This window comes from Puma concolor, chromosome D1 (genome assembly GCF_028749965.1).
Source record: "Puma concolor isolate L17-30 chromosome D1, mPumCon1.1.hap2, whole genome shotgun sequence".
In the NCBI taxonomy this organism is placed as follows: Eukaryota; Metazoa; Chordata; class Mammalia; order Carnivora; family Felidae; genus Puma; species Puma concolor.
Genome location: NC_141676.1, coordinates 10,161,223 through 10,184,082, shown reverse-complemented (window position 1 = coordinate 10,184,082; position 22,860 = coordinate 10,161,223). Strand labels below are relative to the sequence as shown.

At 54.0% G+C, this 22,860-nt stretch overlaps 1 protein-coding gene across 1 annotated transcript; it reads left to right on the top strand.

Annotated features, from left to right (window-relative positions):
- The first annotated feature begins 13,403 nt into the window (after positions 1 to 13,403).
- LOC112851869 (pepsin A) lies at positions 13,404 to 21,732 on the top strand. The gene is made up of 8 exons (XM_086679351.1): positions 13,404 to 13,619; positions 15,600 to 15,717; positions 16,258 to 16,376; positions 17,164 to 17,363; positions 18,822 to 18,938; positions 19,990 to 20,134; positions 20,233 to 20,331; positions 21,418 to 21,732. Exons 1-8 carry the CDS (start codon positions 13,614 to 13,616, stop codon positions 21,565 to 21,567), a joined length of 954 nt encoding a protein of 317 aa, XP_086535477.1. The 5' UTR covers positions 13,404 to 13,613; the 3' UTR covers positions 21,568 to 21,732.
- The last annotated feature ends 1,128 nt before the right edge of the window (positions 21,733 to 22,860 follow it).

The following is a 22,860-nucleotide window of genomic DNA, read 5'->3' as shown; positions in this document are numbered from 1 at the left end:
GTGCTGTGTATCAGAGAATGGCAGCGTGTCAATGTCAAGTCGCCTGAATATGATCATTGTACTGTGGTTACCTAAGAAAATGTCTTTCTTCTTTGGAGATACACACTGAAGATTTAGGAGTAAAGGCTCGTGACGTCTGCAGCTGACTCAAATTGTTCAACACCATAATACTGTGTGTGCGTGTGTGTGTGTGTGTGTGTGTGTATGCACGCGTGTGTGCAGGGAGAGAGAGGGGAGATAAATATGGCGAGATGTCAGTAAGGGGCGTACCTGGGTGAAGCGTATACGGAAGCTTGTGGCGCTAGTCTGGCAATTTTTCTCTACCTCTGAAATCTTTTCCAAAGACAAAGTTTCAAAATTTAAAAAGGGTTTCGTGCTTGGTGCCGGGGACAAGAGAGCCACAGGACGGCAGGGGGAGAGATGGGGCCTTACCTGAGCCGGCACAGGACAGGCAGAAGAGACCGGGGCTCCGGTGCCTGTCACACAGGCACGCCTCCGACTCCGGCTGAGAGGGGCTACTGGTTCTGGGGGTGCACTTCCCAGCCCCCAGCCGGCTCCGAGGACGCCTCCTCCTATCCTAGCGATCTGAAGCTCGTTCCAGAGGGTCTGTCAGGGCGCTGAACCACTCACCCCACATTGACTCTGTGCTGGATTCAAATCCCTGTAAAAAGCTGATTCCCCCTGGGTGCCTGCGGGGGCGGGGGGGGGGGGGCTCAGTCAGTTAAATGTCCAACTCCTGATTTCAGCTCAGGTCATGATCTCAAGGTTCGTGGGATTGAGCCCCGCATCGGGCTCTGTGCTGACAGCACGGAACCCGTTTGGAATTGTCTCTCCACCTCCCTCCACCTCTCTCTCTCCTTCTCTCTCTCAAAAATATATAAATAAACATTAAAAAAAAAAAAAAAAGTTGATTCTTCCTGGGAAGGGGAAACAGACCTTAGGCTACTCTCATTAAGACAGCTCAAATGCCGGGGCGCCTGAGTGGCTCAGTCGGTTGAGTGTCCACTTTGACTCAGGTCATGAATTCATGGTTCGTGGGTTCGAGCCCTGCATCGGGCTCTGTGCTGACAGCTCAGAGCCTGGAGTCTGCCTCGGATTCTGTGTCTCCTTCTCTCTCTGTACCTTCCCCATTCATTCTCTCTCTCTCTCTCTCTCTCTCTCTCTCAAAACTAAATAAACATTAGAAAAAAGACAGCTCAAATGCCACCTCCTCCATGATGACCTCCCAGATGTTCCCTGTGACAGCCCCTTTTTCTAAATGACCTATAGCCCCATGTCCCTTTTCAGCATCCTGCTCTAGTTAACTATTACGATCATTTTCTGCCCCTTATTATAGTGATTTAAGTATGGATCTTATTCCTCCCACTCAGATGTGAATCCAGTGAGGACAAAATTCACGGCTAACTCATCTTTAGCAGGCCTACCGCCGGGCACATGGAACGAAGGCATGAACGAAGAGATGAGCCAGGCAAAGGACTCCCAGGGAATCTGGGTGCTCAGGGAGCAGGCCAAGGTGGGTGTCGCAAAGCCATAAGAGGCCGTAGAAAGATTGGATTCGTGGCCTCACCGCGCACCCCCCACCCCCAAGGCAGGACCCCTGCAGTGCCTGCGGCCAGCTGTCCCCCTGCTGCTTCAAGAATGGCTTTTCTCATCTGGAGCCCGAGAGGCCCAAGCAAGGGTTTTAAATACCCTCCGGCTGTTTCCCCAGCTCCCACCCCTGTAACCAAACATGATAAAGTCACAGGTCAGAAGCCAGGACCCAGGTCACCGCCAGAAGGAACAGGGCCTCAATCAAGTCAGAAAAGACTCAGGAGATCAGGTCCAGAGGCGGGTCCACCAGGGAGTAATGTGGCATCTGAGGATAAAGGTGCTGGGGCCCTGTGGGGCCGGACTCATTATCAGCGACCTTGACCTGTGTTCCCAGCAGGAGTTTGCCCCAGGCCAGCAGCTCCTGTGGGTCTCCGCTGCCCCCTGGCAGGCCCAGCTCAGGGGACGTGGCTGCGGAGGAGCAGGGGCTGTGAAGGGGCAGGGGGCTTTCTGAGACTCCCTTCACCTCTGCTGAGGGACTTCAGGCCAACTCCTTGGTCATGCTCCAGTTCCCGAGAATTTTCCATACCCTGGTTAATATCTCCATCCCCTGCCAGCCCACTCCCCAGGTTCCAAACATTTCCTTGTGGGCTTCTAGTTAACCCTCGCTCTGCCCAGCTCCGAATGTCTGCCTCCCCCAAGCCCTTCCCTTGCATTTTACCCAAAGCTGGGGTGGAAACTCCGGAGGGCGCTTCTTCCTTCCCAGGACTCTGCACGGCGTCCCTAACCCCCCCAGGGGCCACTGCCTCCTTCCTGCCTCCTGACTGTCCTCGAAAGCTTGGACCACGGTGTCCAGGGCCCTTGCTGCTCAAAGACCACAAAGTTGGGGCTGTCAGGGTCCCCATGCTCCTGCCCCCAGAAGGCCAGCGGGCTCCTGCTGTCCTGGGGCAACTCCCTCGCTCATTCACGTATTCATTCACCTCATTAATCTGTAGGGAATGCCTATTCTGCACCAGCTTCTGCTTGCATACCTCCTGTGGAGGAGAGCTCACTACCTGTATGTTGCCTCATCCATGGTCAACAGCTCCACGTGCCTGAGCAGAAACTCCCCCGCTGTCTGGGCCCCAGGGATGAACCTCGGGAGCTCTGAAGTTGGGTGTGTGCCTGTTGTGTGCGTCTTCCTGGGAAAGTGGTCGTCAATGCTCACTGGCGTGGGCTCCGGATCCAGGCAGCCCGGGTTTGAAGCCCAGCTCTGCCCCCCTCCACCTGCTGAGTGACCTGTGTAACCTTGAACAAGTTACTGAACCTCTGCGCATCCTACCAGTAAAAGAGGAATAGGAGGGGTATGTAACACATAGGGTTGTTCAAATGAGACGTAATTCCCACAGCCACTTGCCTTTACACCCCTAGCCATCTTCGTGCTCACAGGCATCTGTGCCTTACCGTCCCTGGCACTGATCTGCCTCCTTGTCCCAGGGGCTGGTCTGGGCGGGAGGAGCTTTGTCCCACCTGCCCCCAGGAGATGGACCGTGCTGGGACAAGTGTCCTCTCTCTCTCTCAATCTCTCTCTCTCTCTCTCTCTCTCTCTCTCTCTCTCTCTCATGTGCTGTTTGTCATCCCTCGGAGGTCTGGAAAACAAACCCAATGAGAAATTCACTTTCCTTAGTGGATAAGGAAGATCCAGAACCAGAATGAAGGGACTATCTGCTTTCCCATTTTCATTTTTTTAAATTTTATTTATGTATTTTGAGAGAGACAGAGAGAGAGAAAAAGAGCACAAAAGGAGGAAGGGCAGAAGGAGAGGAAGAGAGAGAATCCCAAGCAGGCTCTACACTCAGTACGAAGCCCGATGCAGAGCTCGACCCACGACCGTGAGATCATGACCTGAGCCAAAGTCAAGAGCCGGATACTTAACCGACTGAGCCACCCAGGCGCCCCTCATTTTTTTTTTTTTTTATCGTGAAGCATAACCAACACGTAAATAGGCTTAAAGCACAAATATATGTTTTGGGGCGCCTGGGTGGCTCAGTCAGTTAAGTGTCCGACTTCGGCTCAGGTCACGATCTCATGGTCTGTGAGTTCAAGCCCCGAGCCGGGCTCTGTGCTGAGAGCTCAGAGCCTGGAGCCTGCCTCAGATTCTGTGTCTCCTCTCTCTCTGCCCTTCCCCCACTCATGCTCTGTCTCTCTCCCTCTCTCAAAAATAAATATTTTTAAAAAAAAATTTTTTTAAAGCATAGATATATGATTTAACACATTACCATAAAACGCTTGAGTAAACCCCACGTAGGCCGAGAAGTAGAACACGCCAGCCCCTAAAAGCTTCTCCTCGGTCTCCATTCAAGAGAATTTGCACGCATGTTATCCCAAGAGTCTCAGGCCCAGCAGGACAGGCACAGTGGGCATCAGAGGTGAGTAGAGGGGTCAAGGACACCAGCTCTGCCTCCACGGCTCTGCACTGTAGGCAGGCTGCTGGACCTCTCTGAGCCTCAGTTTACCAGCTATAAATCTGTGAAATGGGGCCATATAGTCCTGGCTCTATCTCACAGGAGGAGACCACGAGGGTACCTGGGTACCTGGCACGACGCAGGAAAGTCCTTGACACCTACAGGCAATTGCTTTTACTAATTTGGGTGGGGACAGCTGTAGGGGAGAGATTTCCTAGGGGAGGCTTCTGGTCTCACACCTCTGCCCTCCCAAACTCCAAACCTGCAAATGAGATAGACACCTTCGAGGTAAGGGTGAGAAGAGCATCTATTTCAAGGGTTTTTCAAACTGTGTTCCTTCGATTCCCAGGGGTCCCATAGAAATGTCTTTTAGGGCGACGGGGGCTTCATCCCCTGGCTGCCAAGTGACTCAGCTGTTCTCCTTTTCCTCTAATGGCATCGCATGCACGTAAGATTTTACAAAGGGATTTCGTTCCTAGAAAATTAAATTACTGATGTAAAACTCCCACAAATTGTAAAAAGGACAAACAAGTTAACTTTTAAAGTTTATTTACTTATTTTGAGAGAGAGTGTGCGTGTGAGTGGGGAAGGGGCAGAGAGAGAGGGAGAGAGAGAGAGAGAGAGAGAGAGAGAGAGAATCCCAAGCGGGCTCCGCGAGTGAGTCGCTAAACTGACCGAGCCACCCAGATCCCCCAACCTAAATTGTTTTTTTAATTGTTAATGTTTATTTAATTTTGAGAGAGAGAGAGAGAGCAGGCATGGCAGAGGGGCAGAGAGAGGAGGCACAGAATCCAAAGCAGGCTCCAGGCTCCGAACTGTCAGCACAGAGCTGGATGCGGGGCTCGAACCCACGAACTGTGAGATCATGACCCAAGCCATAGGTTGGCCGCTCAACCAACTGAGCCACCCAGGCGCCCCCCACCTAAATTTTTTTTTTTTAATTTTTTTTTTCAACGTTTATTTATTTTTGGGACAGAGAGAGACAGAGCATGAACGGGGGAGGGGCAGAGAGAGAGGGAGACACAGAATCGGAAACAGGCTCCAGGCTCTGAGCCATCAGCCCAGAGCCTGACGCGGGGCTCGAACTCCCGGACCGCGAGATCGTGACCTGGCTGAAGTCGGACGCTCAACCGACTGTGCCACCCAGGCGCCCCACCACCTAAATTTTTTTTAATGAGCAAAAGACTTGAGTAGGCACTTCCTAAAAGAAGACACACAAATGGCCCACAAGCACACGAAAAGGTGCTCAACGCGACTATTCATCAGGAAATGCAAATTAAAACCACAAGAAGCGACCTCCTTACACCCACCAGAGTGGCTAGGATTCAATGACAGACGTACCAAGTGTTGAGCAAGTCACGGAGCAGCTAGAACTCCCACCCGCTGTTGGTGGGAACGCAAAAAGGTCCAACCACTTGGAAAACCGCTCGGCAGCTTCTATGAAAGCTGAACATATGTCTACCCTACAATCCAGCACGTCACTCCTGGGTCTACACCCAACAGAAACGCACACATCTATTCACCAAAAGGCGTGTACTGGGATGTTAATAGCACCACTGTTCCTAAGCACCCCACTGGGGAAGCTACCCCAAATGCCCACCCACCGGAGAAGAGGTCAATAAAATGTGTATTCACACAACGAACTGACACGCAGCAGTGAAAATAGCCGATTCGTGGGGCGCCTGGGTGGCTCAGTCAGTTAAGCATCCGACTTTGGCTCTGGTCGTGATCTCTCAGTTTTGCGGGTTCGAGCCCCACGTCGGGCTGTGTGCTGACAGCTCAGAGCCTGGAGCCCGCTTCAGATGCTGTGTCTCCCTCTCTCTCTGCCTCTCCCCCACTCACACTCTCTTTCTCTCTCTCTCTCTCTCTCTCTCTCAAAAATTAAACATTAAAAAAAATTTTTTTTTTTGAGAAAATAGCTTATTTGCACCTGCACACGATACTGGGGTGAATCTCACAAACAAAATGTTGAGCAAAGGGACTAGGCACAGAGGCTGCCTGTTACACGGTGCTGTTTCCCTGAAGTACAAAAACCGGCCCAATTAATCTTTGCCGTTTGAAGTCAAGGCAGTGATTACCCTCGGTTTTGGGGGCAGGTTTGCATCTGGAAGGGAGCCTGAGGGAACTCTGTAGGCGCTTGTAATGTTTCTCGGCTCTGGGTCATGGTTACACGGATTTGTTTGGTTTGTGGCGTTTTATCAAGCCCTTCCCTGGGACACACACCTTTCCGTGAGCACCTTATGCTTCCAGAAAAGTTTCTAAGATGATGGTGTAAACTCACAAGGAAGCCCCTGGCAGACACACGAACGTTTAGTTTTCCTTTTAAAAGCAGGTCACAACACAGTGTGCTGTACCTTATGGCCCCATACAGCATATTTTGTAGGAAAGAAATGCATGCATTTGCAACATTAATGGTGGACAATGCTGGGTGGGGTTGAATCACTTGAAAGTTTTTGCTTACCTCTAAGTAACCTGCAAGGGACACGCATTAATTCGTACACTTGGGCCAAAAAATAATGAGATTATGGATTTAATTTTAAAACCTGTTCCCTTCCCTTGGAGAAACTCCACAGGCCTGGGACTGGGGAGTGGCAGTGTATGGTCAGTGTTGTCGGAAGATTGAAAGCCCCTAGGGGACGAGCCGTCACAAAGCCTATCACAACAGCTCGATAACACTTATCACGCTTAAGTGCTCTGTTTCAGTCTTGCCATGATTGGGTTCTTTAGATTTCGTTCCATTGCTTGATTTGATACGTTCGAGGAACATTTGTGAACACCTGTGCCCTTGGCAGGGGCTGCCCCGCGTTGATGATGGATTTCCCGGTGGCCCTCAAAGCCAAGTGCCAGGCCGGGCTAATGGCAAAGTAAACAGCATTGTCTAATCTTTCTGCCAGGCCAATCTGGCACGCTGAGATTACCCAACATCCCCCCTGGCAGCCACGGAGGGGCCCTGGCAGATGATCAGAGCTCATGGAGAACACAAGGTTCTGGAGTCGGGGGGCTCCACTTTCCCTCCAGGGAGTTCCCGTGGGGACTGGGCAGAGTGGCTTTTCTGAGTACCCCGGGGATTGGAGGCTGCGGCCATCACAGAATGTCCACCTTACGCTCTAACCAATGGGCAGGAGCCACGTGTGTGTGTGTGTGTGTGTGTGTGTGTGCACAGAGCGCAACCCAGAGCAACGGTCTCCCAAGACAAGAGCCTTCTGTGACTCAGGTCCCGGGCTCTAAATAGTGTCACTATTCGGTTATATGAACCTGTGTTGACCACTTAGACCTTCAGAACTGTGTCAGTAGGGACAATGCAAGGGAGGATAATAATTTTTAAAAGCTCGCGTATCTCAAAGAATGAGAAAAGCATGGAGAACCTTGGAAACACAGGCCTTATTGCATGGATGGAGGTTTGTAGGTAGTCAACTTCCTCCGGTTCAGGGTCTCTCACAAAGCCGCAGCCAGGGTGTCAGCCAGGGATGTGGTCTCATCTGAGTTTCGACCGGAGAAGGGTCCCCTTCCCAGCTCACATGGTTGTTGGCAGGATTCAGTTCCTTGTGGGTTTGGGTGTCAGACTGGGGGGGGGGGGGGGGGGGCGGGGTGGGGGGGCTCTGTGCCTTGCTGGCTAATGACTGGAGACCACCCCCTGTTCTTCAATGTTTGGGCTTCTCTGCAGGGCAGCTCGCCTCATCAGAGTGAGCAAGGGAGAAAGTCTATACAAACAATCTACTGGAAAGACAGAATGATGATCCCACCTAATGTCATCATACAAGTGACATCCCATCGGCTTTGCCGTATCCTGGCTTCTCCCCACCACCCCTGGCAGCCACAGAGTGGCCCTGGCTGATGATCAGACTAGAATCAAGTCACAGGTCCTGCACACATTCAAGGGAGGGGTTTACGAGGGGCACAGATACCAGAGGGCAAGGATAACTGAGGGTCATCATAGACTCTGCCATGAACTGGGAATTGGTGCCATCCATTTCAGCCCCCCCCCCCCCCGGGGTGTTAAAATCTATAATATAGGAAGACTCAAGGGCACCTGGGTGGCTCAGTCGGTTAAGCGTCCGACTCCAGCTCAGGTCATGATCTCAAGGTTTGTGAGTTCGAGCCCCGCGTCGGGCTCTGTGCTGACAGCTCGGAGCCCAGAGCCTCCTTCAGATTCTGTGTCTCCCTCTCTCTCTCTGCCTCTCCCCTGCTCATGCTCTGTGTTTCTTTCTCTCAAAAATAAACCTTTTTTAAAGAGAAAGAAAGAAAGACTCCATTATCTTCCCCAATCCACGAGCTTCCCATTAGTGCAATCCAAAGACCTATCCAGGTGGGAAACGGAGAGCAGCCCTCCTGGACCCCTGGCCTCTCTTGACTTGACCACAAACCCGTTGAAGGCTTGGCATGTTTCCATTTTGGGAACAGATGTACCCCCAGCCGCTGGAACATGCCAACCCAGCATGTAGCAGGTGCATAATAAAAATGAGCTGAATGAATACGTAAGTGGCTCCTTCAGGTTCCCTCCTAAAAAGCCTTCCTTCTGCTTCACAAACACATTTCTCCTCTGTCTGAAGTTCCCATGGGGGGGGCCCCCAGTCCAGCTGTGCCCCCCAAATTGTTGCCCATCCTCAGACTCTAAACCCTACAACCCTCTCATATGCCCACGGGCGGAGAGCCTGAACACTGTCTACCCCTCCTAGATGGACCCTGGCCACCCCACCCTCACCCCCAGGATGGCGTGAAAGAGCCTGCCAGCCAGGGGCTCTGGAGGAATGTTTGTGGGTCCTCACTCGGCGCTCCTCAAAGCTTTGCCACAGCGGCCCAGCTTTGTCACTGCCACCATTCGATGTGGAGGAGAAAAGCAAATTGTAACAGATTTTACTCACGGTGCCAAAGGACCAAACTGAAATTAGGGATGAGGAAGGGGTCATTCTTCTCTTTTGCATTTCCTTTAGTAGTATTATGATATCTTATTTTTTTTTAAATAGAATCTATTTTGTTTTTAAATTTGTTTAATCTTTATTTATTCTTGAGAGAGAGAGGGAGACCCAGCATCCGAAGCAGGCTCCAGGCTCCGAGCTGTCAGCACAGAGCCCGACGCGGGGCTCGAACCCACAAACGGCGAGATCATGACCCGAGCCGAAGTCAGACCCTTTGCCGACTGAGCCACCCAGGCGCCCCTTACAACATCTTATTTGAAATGAATGCCATGTGTCGCCCCCCTCCAGGGCCCACGTGGGCAGAACCTAGGCACCCAATTTCCCTTCACCCCCCTCCCTCGTGTGGCTGTCACTGGCTGCACACGCCACCTGCTGTAAGGTCAGGTGCATTACGTCCGTGGCCCTGGAGAGAAACGTACCTTTTCAAGTGTACCATCTAGAGAGAGGGTATTTCCATCTCCCCCAAGTCAACCTCTTCCCTGGCCTCTGCCCTGTTTCCTGTTCCCATTATTTTGCCTTTTCCAGAACGTCGTATACATAGAATCGCACGGATGTGGGCTTTTGAGTCTGGCCTCCTTCACTCGGCCTAATGCTTGTAAGATTTGTCCGGCAGCTCGTTCGTTTCTCTTGCTGAACGCTCTCCCGTCGTGTGGCTACACCACCGTTTGCGCATCCAGCGCCCAGCTGAGGGACTTCTGGGTCGTTGCCAGTTTTCGACAGTTACGAAAAAAAGCTGTTATAAACATCTGTGTGCAGGTCTTTGTGAGGACACATGGTTCTCATTTCTTTTCAGTAAATACCCAGGAGGGGGATTGCTGGGTCAAATGGTAAGTGCGTGTTTACTCTGTACGGAACTGCTAAGCCATTTTCCAAAGGGGCCACACATTTTGCGTAGCCACCTGCAAGGGGGGCCAAGCACTGGGGGTTGACCGTGGCTTTGGCCTTAGCCCCTGGAAGGGTGTGGCTGGTTAGCACCCTGCATTCAGTCGTCACTACAGTCCCCTGGAAGTGGCAGTACCATTATCCCCATTTTACAGATGAGGAAACTGAGTCTCAGAGAGACCCAATCACTAGCCCCGGGTCTCACAGATGTTCAGAGGCAGGGCTGGGATTCAAACCCGGACGCTGGACCCAGGAGTCTTCAGAAGATTCCTCCATGGCCTGCAGTAAACCCCAGTCAGGCGATGGGGGCGGAAGGCAGAGGGAACAAGAGAGAGAGGCCTGGGTTCAAACCCCTGCTCTCTCACTGTGTCCCTCAGGCAAGCGGCACAACTCCTCTGAGCCTCGGTTTCCTCATCCATAAAATGTGGGTAATAATATTACTTAACAGAGTGAGCTAAGGGTAAGAGGTCGATAGACCTAAGCTCCCGTCTCCTCTAACGGCCAAGGGAGAGAAACACTTGGGATGATCCCACTCCGGGCAAGTCACCAGAATGAGCAGGCAATGGCAAAAACGGCTAATTATGGAATCGTGCCCCTGCTCTGAGCCGCATCCCCGAGCTGCTCGTAACCAAGCCCAGCTTGCTTGGGGTCAGTCAGGACACCGTCTTGAACACTTCTGTGCACCATATAATTCATTGAGAAAAGTGAAAGATGAATAAAACACACATCATGATCTTTATGGTCCGCTCCCCACATCTCAATCCCGAGGGTTCCCTGACTCTCCCCGCTACGACCCACCCACCCACATTTCCAACTTGAAAAGTAGGCACAAATGATTCGGTTCTTTAAAAAAAAGAAAAAAAAGACTCGGTCCTTGTTTCTTTCTTTTTAATTTTTGAATGTTTATTTATTTTTGAGAGAGAGAGAGAGAGACAGAGCATGAGCGGGGAAGGGGCAGAGAGAGAGGGAGACCCAGAACCCACAGCAGGCTCCAGGCTCCAAGCAGTCAGCACAGAGCCCGACGCAGGGCTCGAACTCACAAGCCATGAGATTGTGACCTGAGCCGAAGTCGGACGCTCAACCCACCGAGCCACCCAGGCGCCCCTTGTTTCCTTCTTTTTTCAGAAATTATTTATGAACGGTTTCAGATACACATAACATATACATAAAGTAGAAAGAATAATGATGAGCACCCCCACCCCTGCACACTCCCCCTCCCACCCTCCCCCCTGCCCAATGGCAGCTTTGAGCCAGGGGTTCTGGTGCTCCCAGAACTTAGACAACCATCCGGAGGACCATCAGCTGCCCCGTAGATGTGCTGAGATCATCCCAAAGGTGAGAGTGAGAAAAGCTGGAGGGGAATTAAAGAGAGAGGAGAGGAAGCAGGTACCAAAAGATGGGACCGTGGAAAACACCAGGCAACGATCCACGTTTGGGCCACCAAGATGTCTTCACGGGTCTTCGCGGGTTAAGTGTGAAACGCAAGTATGCTTTGTATTTAACCACCACCGGTCCCAACCTTGATCCACACCGCCCACCCCTCCACAGTCACCCAGAGGCACTGGGGGGGAACTTGGAGCTTTCATAGAATCTGTGTCTCCTGATGCTGGAAAAACCAAGGGTGGCCCAGGGGATCTGATTTCAAAACAAGACCCACAGATAGGGCTGGCAACCTCTCTCTCACTTATATCCCTCCCCAACAATTTCTGAATCAAAGTTTTCACTCCACTGTGGCCCCTGAACACCCCCTACAAGGTAGAGAATCTGGTGGGCTGGTAATCCTGTTCTTTCTTTCTTTCTTTTTTAATTTTTTTTTTTACTTTAGAGAGAGGGAGTGAGAGTGGGGAGGGGCTGAGGGAGAGAAAGAGACAGACAGATGGACAGACAGAATCTTAAGCAGGCTACACACTCAGCCCGGAGCCCAATGTGAGGCTTAATCCCACGACCCTGGGATCATGACCTGAGCCAAAATCAAGAGCCGGTCGCTTAACCAACTGAGCCACCCAGGCGTCCCAGTAGGCATCTTCTAAGAAGAGAATTCTCTTTGAAGCCGTTCACATGCTAGTATGAATTTTCCCCGATAGCCTTGCTCTACTGTAGCTGATCTGGCCACGTTTTACGCATGAAGCACCTGGGAGCGTCAGGCCCCGGTGGGATCTCCAAGGCGGAGGCTTCCAGCAACCTGGGAGGGTCAGAGAGGAGCAGTAGGGAGAGAAGGAATGCAGAAAGCGAAGGGCACAGACTCCCGTGACAAACCCAGCCTGTTTCAAGTTTGCTTCCTCCAGGAAAGACAGGCCTTGTTCTTCCACGTGCTCCACCCCCTCCTCTTCCTCTCTGCTGCATGAAAAACAAGAACGTAAGAGGGCCTGGAGGCTAGTTCGAAGCCCGACAAACCCTCATGAGACATTTCTGGGCAGAAATGTGTCCTGAGGGGCGCCCGGCTGGCTCAGTCAGTTAAGCGTCTGACTTCCGCTCAGGTCATGATCTCACGGCTTGTGGGTTCGAGCCCTGCGTCGGGCTCTGGGCTGACAGCTCGGAGCCTGGAGCCTGCTTCAGATTCTGGGTCTCCCTCTCTCTCTCTGCCCCTCCCCACTCACGCTCTGTCTCTCTCTCTCTCTCTCTCTCTCTCTCTGTCTCTCTCTCTCAAAAACTAAATAAACATTAAAAAAATAAAATAAAAAAAAAGAAATGTGTCCTGAGTCCCAAGCCACCAACCTAGGAATATGTTTTGGGCTAGCAGCTATAGGAACGTGGCCCATCGCCGGGTGGGGAACCGTCCCCTGAGAACCCCAGCCCCCTGTGCCACGGGGGCAAAGCAGGGGGCGACGAGCTTCCTCCGCATCCGTTCCAGGTTAAGTGCACTTTAGACCCATTCTGTCAAAATATTCAAGTTGTCACATTTTAATGGATTCCATGTAAGAAATAGGCCACCCCTCCATAGCTTGCCGCTCCCCCCCCCCACCCCCAGGTCCATCCCAGCTGCGGGCTCTGGTTACAATGGAAATCTACTTCATTGGAAACTTCTCAGAACAGAGCTTGGGGGCGGGGACCGTCTTATCGGGAACCTTTCTGTTTGGGGTTATGATAAGGGGTGACATTGGGAGGCCGATAAGGCTGATCCCCAAGGACATGGGCTGTATATAAGCAGCAGCTCCCGTGGACTGTGGTACACTTTCCAGCCATCTACCCTTCTCCGGAGATCGGGACCGACGCGAACCATGAAGTGGCTGCTGCTGCTCAGCTTGGTGGCACTCTCTGAGTGTACCATCATCAAGTGAGTCCGGGGCCACGCTGCCCGAGGAACAGCCGTCTCGTCCTGCTGTCTTCCTCCCCGCCTCACGATTTCCTTCTTCCCCTCTCCCCCCATCCGATTCCACTCTGTTCCACTGGCTCCAGTCTCCCTTCTTGTCTCTCTCTCTCTCTCTGCCTTCTTGGGGACGCAGCCCCGCCGACGTGGGGCTCCAGCCTGGCCACAGCTGGGTGCCCAGCGACTTGGGGCAACCGCTTAACCTCTTTGCCTTAGCGTGCCAAAAAGAGAAGCATCTCTCACCCCCCCGCCTCGGCCTCCCTTCTTCGTCCTCTCCCGGGCTGGCCTTCCGAGGCTTCCGCGGCACCGCACGGGCCGACTCCTCGCCCGATTCCTCTTCCTCCTGCCAACCCCGCCCCCCCTTTGCCACTGCTCTGCCACAGGGTTCCCCTCACCAAGAAGAAGACCTTGAGGGAGAACCTGATCGAGCACGGTCTCCTGGATGACTTCCTGAAGAAGTACAGCTTCAATCCAGCCAACAAGTACTTCCACGATGAGTCCGCCACCTTGATAGCCGCCCAGCCCCTGGAAAACTACATGGATGTGAGTGCACGGGCCGGCAACCGGGCAGCTCGGAGGATGGGCCAGCGCTCCGGACCCCCAGGCAGTGACCGCAGGGTCTGCGTCCGGGATCCCAGAGGCCCAGGGAGGGCAGGAAGTCACCGTCAGAGCTGTTGCCATTCATTCACTCTTTCCTCCGGTGTTTATGCATACGGAGCGCCTCTTTACGTGTCAGGGACCGTGCTGGGCCCAGGGGCACAGCCCCTGCGCTCAAGGAGCTCACAGTCTTAGGAGGGACACACAGACGGTCCCCAGTGAGCCTCACAACCCCGGCTCAGTGACAGTCTCACACTGTGAGGGTGTGGCCGGGGCAAGCAGGGAAGGAACAACAGGGGGTTTCCAGGGGACAGGAGAGCGTCCCAGAGGGCTGACGGCGTGTGCCAGACCTTGGGACAGCGGGGGACAGAGCGCATGCGAGGAAAGGAGGCCGGTGTTCAGGGAGAGCAGAGAGCTAGAGAGAGAGGCACGATGGAGGACTGAGGGGTCGGTGAGCGTAGCCAAATCAGAGTCTGTCTTCTCAACCGCCACTCAGTTGTCTTCACCGGGAGGGTCGACACGATCGGACTGGAGTTTCAGGAAGATCACTCTGACTCTTCCATCTGGGACCCAATGGCAACACCCTGCCCCTTAGGAGATGTCGTGTCCCCAGTGTACATGGCACTGGGCCACGGCTATGAAGCAAGCTTGCCGGTCGTTAAGAGCGTAGCCTGTGAAATCTGCCAGACCTGGTGAAAGTTAGGCCGTAGGGCCGAGGGGCCGTGTGACCTTGGGCGAGTCATTTAAATTCTGAGTGAGCCTCAACTGTCCTTGTCTGTAACACAGAACCACTAATATCTACCTTCGGGGGGTTGCTGTAAGTAATTAATGCAATAATGTTCTTTGGTTTTGTCTGCTTTTTGGGGGGGACGGGAGTTTGTTTTTGTTTTTGTTTTTTGTTTCTCGTGGGGTTTTGGAGTGCTTAGCACAGGGCCTGGCCTTTGGCAAGAGCTTGGTAAAATTAGCCCACCTATTCACGTAACAAATATTTATGAAGCACCTACTATGTGCCAGAGTCTCGGCGCAAGGAGCTAAGGAAACAATGGTGGATAAACAAAGAGCGTAGGTTCTAGAGGGAAAGGCAAGTAAGAGACAAGTATCTAAGATAATTTCAGGTAATGACTGGGGTCACAAAGAAGAACTAATCAGAGTAAGGGGAAGGAGAACCATGAGGGAAGGGCAAATTTAGATAAAGCGGTTAGGGAGGGCCTCCTGGCAGAGGTGACAGTCGACTGGAGCACCGAATGAGTGGTGAGAGGGAGCCAGCCGAGGAAAGATCTAGAATAAACATTTGCCCGCCATAAGAAATAGCAAGTGCAAAGGCCCTGGGAGGGGAATGAGCTTGACATCATCATCAAAGAACGGCAAGCCTCACGGGGCTGGAACAGAGCTGGGAAGGGAGAAGGCGCTGCCATTGAGAATAACAATCCTGACTCTGTGCTTTCTTGAACCTGCTACACACACCGAGATTTAGGAATCAGACGCCTTGAGGGGTGCCCCACCGTGAGGGGATTTATTTACCTCCCCGTCGGCAGTTTAATGACAAAGCAGTTGAGCCTAGACTCTCATGGGTGCTGTAAGTTTCTACCCCCTGTCCAAGAACGTGCGAACGTTCTCTAGGACTACGAGAGTAAGATATACCAGACAAGAGCTGAATGAAGAGGGGACAGCCGATAATCATCAGGTGTTCATGGTGCTTAGAAAAGAACAGTCAGAGGGTAACAGAGAAGCAATCAAGGAAGACTTCCAGGTGGAGGGGGAGGCCAGGCTGGGCCTTGAAGGATGGATGCATTGGACAGGGAGAGAAAGGCCGGGAGAACGGTGAAGGGAAAGGTGGGAGGTGGGCTGAAGAGCCCACCCTGACATAGTCCCCGGGGAGGCCAGGCTGGGGAGCGGTCACTGAGCTGTGCTGTCCCACCCTGGCAGATGGAGTACTTCGGCACCATCGGCATCGGCACCCCCCCTCAGCAGTTCACCGTCATCTTCGACACCGGCTCCTCCAACCTGTGGGTGCCTTCTGTCTACTGCAAGAGTCCTGCCTGCAGTGAGTGCCTGGCCCTGCCCTGCCCGGGTTCTCGGGGACCAACCGACCTGGAGCCCTGAACACCCAGGGGCTTCCACTAGGGTTGAAGCCTGGGGGGAGTCACTCAGGGATTCACTCGGCAGGCATTTCCTGAGCAGCTACTAGGCGCCAAGCCCTGGACTCAGGGGCCCAGGGAGAACGGCGTGAATCACACGCGGTCCCTGCCCTCAAGGAGCCCGGTCCACCGGCAGAAAGGATTTGAAAGGGCTCGGCACCACGGACAGCCATGAGCCTGCTCTGTTCAGTGTTAGCCTGGGCCACCTTGGGAGGACCGTTAGGTCTGCTGGGGACCTGCCCTCAGTGACAGGGTCCCTACTGGCCCAACCAGACACAAGTGGAACCTGGGTATGCTTAGGCTCCGAAACCTGGGGTGAGGGTTACATTTCTCCTGCAAAGCCCCACCCAGAACCAAGGCACCCCCTGCCCCCAAGGAACACGCTCTCAGCCCGTGACTCTCGCTCAGCTTTTCGAACTTGACATCGTGACTTCTTGCCCCGGCAGCCAACCACAAGCGCTTCAACCCTCAGGAGTCCTCCACCTACCAGGCCACCAACAACCCAGTCTCCATCGCCTATGGCACCGGCAGCATGACAGGCATCCTGGGATACGACACCGTCCAGGTGAGCACCTGCCAGCCGGCCGCCTCACCCTGCCCAGCCCTGGAGCCATCTTCCGAGGACCCTGGGGACCACGGTGCACCCCCTCCCCCAGAGCCAGCTTATTCAAGCGACGGGGGGGGGGGGGGGGGCTCGGTGATCACAAAAGTAACCTGAGATGGGATGCGGGGGGGGAAAGTGGCAGAGATGTCACAGACATTTCTGGGGGGGGGGGGGATAGTAGCGGGTAAGGGAGTGGATTCCCAGAGCCACAGGCCAACCTCAAGCACCCCCAAGTTGAATGGCGGGTAGGGCCAAGAGCGGAAGGCACAAAGGCTCAGTTCTCTTTCAGCACCTCCTTCCCCTCCTCACCCCCCACTTGCAGCCCCCCTGAGTCACGAGAGCTTCACAAGCACCCCACCCCACCCCAGCCCCTGCAGGTGCAGCAGGGGTCAGGGGCTGTGACTTGTCTGGGGTCTCCTTTGCATCCAATCATCAGAAGCTAGAGCGTGCACGCGTGCATGCACGCGCGCGCACACACACACACACACACACACACACGGTGGCCATCTGCTCTGCAGCAAATTCTCACTCCACAGACTGTGGCCATCTGGAGATCAGTCGCAATGGTTACTTCCACAGGAATAACAAGCCTTCCCGGGGACAGCCCTCCGCCCTTCCTTCCCGCCTGCCACCCCGGAAGCCAAGTCTTACTCGAAATGAACCAGGGACCCTCTGGGCCCAGGGCTGGTGCCCACAGTGCCCAGCCAACCCGCGCTGACCGCAAACATCGTGGTTTCCCCCGATCCAGGTCGGAGGCGTCTCAGACACCAACCAGATCTTCGGCCTGAGTGAGACTGAGCCCGGCTCCTTCCTGTACTATGCTCCCTTCGATGGCATCCTGGGCCTGGCCTACCCCCAGATCTCCGCCTCCGGGGCCACACCCGTCTTTGACAACATGTGGAATGAGGGGCTTGTTTCTCAGGATCTCTTCTCAGTCTACCTGAGTGGGTAAGTTGGGCAGGGGCGGGGAGGGGGGGGGTGGTCACAGCCACCTGGCCCCACAGGGGGCTGTCCAAGGCTGGAAAATAGGGCTTGTGTCTTCAATAAGGGAACTTTTAAATGATGAAAGCAAGTTTCCTCTGTTAGTTAAGCAAATCTAGGTTCCGGTTGTGGCTATGAGTTAATTCCAAGAATGAATACGGAATACGCCAAGGGTTGGTTCGATTGAGCAGAGGTTTATGCAAGAATATCAGAGAGTGTCATCAATTTTCCTGAGACACTCGGCTTTCTTGTGACACATCCTTCTCTTTCGAAGCGATTGGTCGTGGTCGATGTTTCTCTTGAGCTGTTAACTGTCCCCCTATAACCTCCCTGAGTTGCATTGCACGGTCAGAGGTTTGCAGGGAGCTGGGGTGGGGTCAGGTGAGTGGGGACCATTATATCTGGGGCCAGTTCTTTCGTGGTTAATTTCTTGCAGTCACCCACCTTCGCTTCCCTATCTAACCCAAAACTGCAGAGATTTAGAAAGAGAATGTCCCGGTCACAAGGACCCCTGCAATTTACAACAGGAGGAACCGTTCATCTGTTTTTCCTCTGGGACCCTTAATATTCAAGTCGGCTCTTAAACACAGCCTGCCTTTATGGGTGCTACCCATAAGAGAGGTCAGGGTTTCTCAGTCACAGCACTATGGACATTTTAGACCGGATAACTCCTTCTGTTGGGGTTCTCCTGGGCATTGTAAGATGTTTAGTGGCTTCCCTGGCCTCTATCTACTAGCTCTCGGTGGCACACCCTTACGGCCACTGGATCATGACAATCAAAGCATTCCAGACAGGAGCAAATTAGAAACCGCCCTGTCTGATAACCTGTGAACTACACTGTCAAATCCTTACGAGCAGACACGCATCTCCTTCTTTTCTTTCTTTCTTTTTTTTTTAAATTTTTTAAGCTTATTTATTTATTTTGGGAGCAAGACAGCGCGAGTGGCAGAGAGAGAGAGGGAGAGACAGACCCCCAAGCAGGCCCCGCACTGCCGGCACAGAGCCCAATGTGGGGCTCGATCTCACAGACCGTGAGGTCATGACCTGAGCCGAAAAACCAAGAGTCTGGACGCTTAACCGACTGAGCCGCCCAGGCGCCCCTGCATGCACAGCAGTGAGGGCGAATATGCGGCAGAAACCACACGCGTTGGAACCAGAAAGACCTGGGCTCCGATCTTGGTCTCGGTTCGGGCACTCGCTGGCTGTGTGGCCTCGGGCAAGTTGCCTCACTTCTTTGAGCCTCGGTTTCCTCGCTGTGAAGCGGAAGTAACAGTAGTGACCACTCAGGGGCCTTGGTGTAAGGATCCCAGCTCCTGGGACTGGCAAGAGCTCAATCGCGGGGGTGGCTCTTAGGACACACACAGCAGATGTTCAGGTCAATGAATGAATGGATGAATCGCTATCTCCCCCCCCCCCCCCCGCCAGCAATGACCAGAGTGGCAGCGTGGTGATGTTCGGTGGCATTGATTCTTCTTACTACACTGGAAATCTGAACTGGATCCCTGTTTCTGTCGAGGGTTATTGGCAGATCTCCGTGGACAGGTGAGAACACTGGATGGCGCAACATCCTGGCAGGGGCCCTGGATCTCCATTGCATACAGATTCCTAGTTAACGGAGCTTTCTAGAATCCCCCTGGAACAGCCAAACAGCCAGCCCAGGGAGATGTACCCCAGCGGGAGAAAGCAGAAGCTGGCCAAGCCAGAGAGATCCCAAGAAAGACACCTCACTGGAGGAGGCGAGCTATTGGGGACCCTCCCCACCCGCCTCAAGATGTTCTGCAAGGATGACACAGCCACTTTCCTTCCCGTCGAACAGACAGGACAATCTATCAGTATCCTTGTCCACACACCCCAGCACTGAGGAGACCCTGAACTGGCAGTCACTCCTCCCACCCTAGGGCGAGGGGGCTCATTCCAGGGCATTCATTCCCCCCCACCACTGCCCCCTTTGGAGCCTGCCCCTCCCCCAAGCAGCCTCATTCCCCAGCTATTTGTCACCCCGCTGGCCTCTTAGGGTGACCACCTACACAGGTTTGCCCAAGAATGAGCAGTTCCCTGGGACGCCAGACTTGCAGTACTAAAACCGGGACTGTCCTGGGCAAACGGGCACGTAGGGTTACCTTGCACCTGCCGCAGCCATGGCTAAAAGTCCCTCACTTCCTCTACCTCCTGCCCCTGCTCCGTATCTCTGTCACTCCCTGCCTGTGATGTCCTCCTCCCGCTCTGTACCTCCCTAGCAACCGCTGGGTGTCCGCTTCCCTGAGAAGCCCTCCCTGATTGCTCGGCACCACCCCCTTTGCCCCCTGGATCATGCTTCTGTTCCCCTGCCACGTGTCCTGCTCCTCCTCTACCGTGAGCTCCCCGCGGCCTGGAACCGTGTGGCTGTCTGGTTTTGCATCCCCCATGCCTAGCACAGAGCAGGCACTCGGTCAATATTTGTTGAGTAACTGAATGCACGATGGAGAAGCTGGAATTTTATGTGTTGGCCTGTGGAGGGAAGGAGGGGACCCTCTGGGGCCACCTGGCTCCTCCTTGGGGAGATTTACCCCCTGGGGACTCAGGGGACCCTTCCTTGTATCTCATCCATGTGTAGCATCACCATGAACGGACAGTCCATCGCTTGTAACGGGGGCTGCCAGGCCATCGTGGACACAGGCACCTCTCTGCTGACTGGCCCAAGCAACGCCATTGCCAACATCCAGAGCGACATTGGAGCCAGCCAGAACTCATACGGCCAGGTGAGTCCGGCCCTGACTGCCCTGTTCTGGACCCAAGTGGCGGGTCTGTCCGCCACGCAGAAGAAACCCAAGTACTCCTAACCCTCAACTCTTTCCAGATGGGGATCAGCTGCTCAGCCATCAGCAACCTGCCCGACATCGTCTTCACCATCAACGGCAATGAGTACCCACTGCCTCCCAGTGCCTACATCCTGCAGGTAAGGGGGCTCTGGGCCAGCCGCCTAGGTGTGCCTGCAGGGAATGCGGCCACGTAGCACACCACACCCCACACCCCGCCCCCGGCTTTTGCACAAGGGAAGGGGCGCTTCCACAAGAGGAAGCTGAAGGCTGCTCTGGACAGCCTCCAGAGAAAATAGGATACATTGTAAACAGCTGCATGCATGAAACTGTGGGTGCAGCGCCGCTCCCCCAACAGGGCAAAAGTGAGGCAAAGGCCAGTGGCAGGAAGAGAGGGTTTCTAGCCGCACACCTGAGTGCAAGCTGGGTGCCAATTACTGGCTCGCGGAGTCTGAGCAAGCTGCAGCCACTGCAGGCCTCAGTTTCCTGGTCTGAAAACTAGAGACGCCAGCTTCCCCCATCCTCCGAGGGTGGTGAGGGTGATCAGGTCAGAGCGACCACATCAAAGGCGCGAAAAGGGTTGAGCAAATGGAAATCGCACCTTCCGCAGGGCGGGGGCTTGTGAAGTAACAAATCTTTACTTGGTAGATTACGAGCCACGGTGGGGGGCGGGTAGTTTTGCCCAGTGACTCGAGGCTATTCTGCAAGAAGTGCTGAGGTCCGGGGGGGCGGTCCCCCAGGCATGCTGATTCATTAGTAGGGGGCGGGGCCTAAACAGTGGGCTTTTCCTAAGCCCCCCAGGTGATTCTAGCGCGCAGCCAAGGTTGTGGCCCGGTGCCCCAGTACATGAAAAGGACTAACAGCCGATCCCCTTTGCCACTGGAGGGGGTCAGAATAATGAGAAAAGGCTGTGTCACCCCAGCTTCCAAAATCCTTCACGGCGGCTGAGTTTTCCCCAAACCCCTCAGCCCCGATGCTGATGTCAGGGTCTGTACAGCTGCCAGAAACACTGGATAATGTCTAGTAATCCCTGGAAACCACTAGTAGAATGAGCAGTTTATACAGGCCGACCCCCGGCCGAGAAGAGCCACGTCCCCGGACGCCAGCCAGGACGCCGCTCCTTGCGCGTGCCTTGCGGCGGCCCGCGCTGCCTGCGGCTTAGTCCCCAGTGCCTTGTCACTGCCGAGCCTGTGTCCCATCTCCAGCTTCCTTCTCCTTTTCTCCAGAGCCAGCAGGGCTGTATCAGCGGCCTCCAGGGCATGAACCTCCCCACCGCCTCCGGAGAGCTCTGGATCCTGGGTGATGTCTTCATCCGCCAGTACTTTGCTGTCTTCGACAGGGCAAACAACCAGGTCGGCCTGGCCCCCGTGGCCTAAGCCTGCGTCTTTCCCGCCACGTCCCCAGGAAGATCCCGCCTTAGTTGTCCACTCTAGATGTATATAATTCTCCTGATTGTTCTTCCTATGGGATCGTGGAGGCGGAATCTTGGCCCTGTTCCCTATCATACCAATAACGTAGAATAAAAACCCAACCTCCTGAAACACGCTCCGTGCAGTCTCTTCTCTTCGTATTTCTCGCCGCACCATCGGGGTTAGAACGCCAGGCCAGGGGGACAAGATGAGCACATCCGCTTGGACCGCACCAAGCAGTGACAGTGGTTCACACCCCATAATCGAGTCAGGAAGATGAACAGCCCTCCGCGGGTTTGGCTGGGAGCGTCGTGTAAAGACAGGCACCAGAAATGCCAGGCCTGTTGCCTCCTCGTGGAACAGGGCACCAAGGTTCTTGGTGAGGGAGTCAACTTCTTTCTCCCAAAGGCAGTAAGAGATAGTGAGAAAAAGAAAGAGATCGAGGGCAGGTAGCTTTCCACCGACATTCCTAAGCAGGCCAGGCCAGGCAAGGGTCGGAGGGGTGACCAAAGCTGACACCCCCAAATCTACTGGGCTGCTCTCTGTTGGTCAGCTGCTTGATCCAGACCAACGCCTGAAAACCCCTCGAGCCTCTCACTCTGGGTACAGATCACTGAACTGGTCCATTTTCCCATCAATGAGTTAAACTTATTTTTTATTTATTTTTTTAATGCTTATTTATTTTTGGAAGAGGGAGAGGCAGAGCGTGAGTAGGGGAGGGGCAGAGTGAGAGAGAGAGGGAGACGCAGAATCCGAAGGAGACTCCAGGCTCCGAGCTGTCAGCACAGAGCCCGACGCGGGGCTCAAACTCACGGACCCTGGGATCATGACCTGAACCGAACAAAGCCGGACGCTTAACCGACTGAGTCACCCAGGCGCCCCGCCCTGTCAGTCATTTAAAGAGGACGGTGTTGGGGCGCCTGGGTGGCGCAATCGGTTGAGCGTCCGACTTCAGCCAGGTCACGATCTCGCAGTCCGTGAGTTCGAGCGCCGCGTCGGGCTCTGGGCTGATGGCTCGGAGCCTGGAGACTGCTTCCGATTCTGTGTCTCCCTCTCTCTCTGCCCCTCCCCCATTCATGCTCTGTCTCTCTCTGTCCCAAAAATAAATAAACGTTGAAAAAAAAAATTTACAAAAAAAAAAAAAATAAAGAGGACGGTATTCCAGGCCCCTGAGCAGAGGGTGTGAGAAGGAAGTGAGCAGGCTCATTAGCAGATATCTCCCTAGCTATGAAAACAGGAAGTCCTTAGAGCATTTCTGCC

Bases quoted from the DNA above. Each gene is read 5' to 3' on its own strand.
- LOC112851869 (XM_086679351.1), top strand. The intron at 15,718-16,257 runs GTGAGTGCCTGG...TTGCCCCGGCAG, and splicing joins CTGCAAGAGTCCTGCCTGCA to CCAACCACAAGCGCTTCAAC. The intron at 20,135-20,232 runs GTGAGTCCGGCC...AACTCTTTCCAG, and splicing joins GCCAGAACTCATACGGCCAG to ATGGGGATCAGCTGCTCAGC.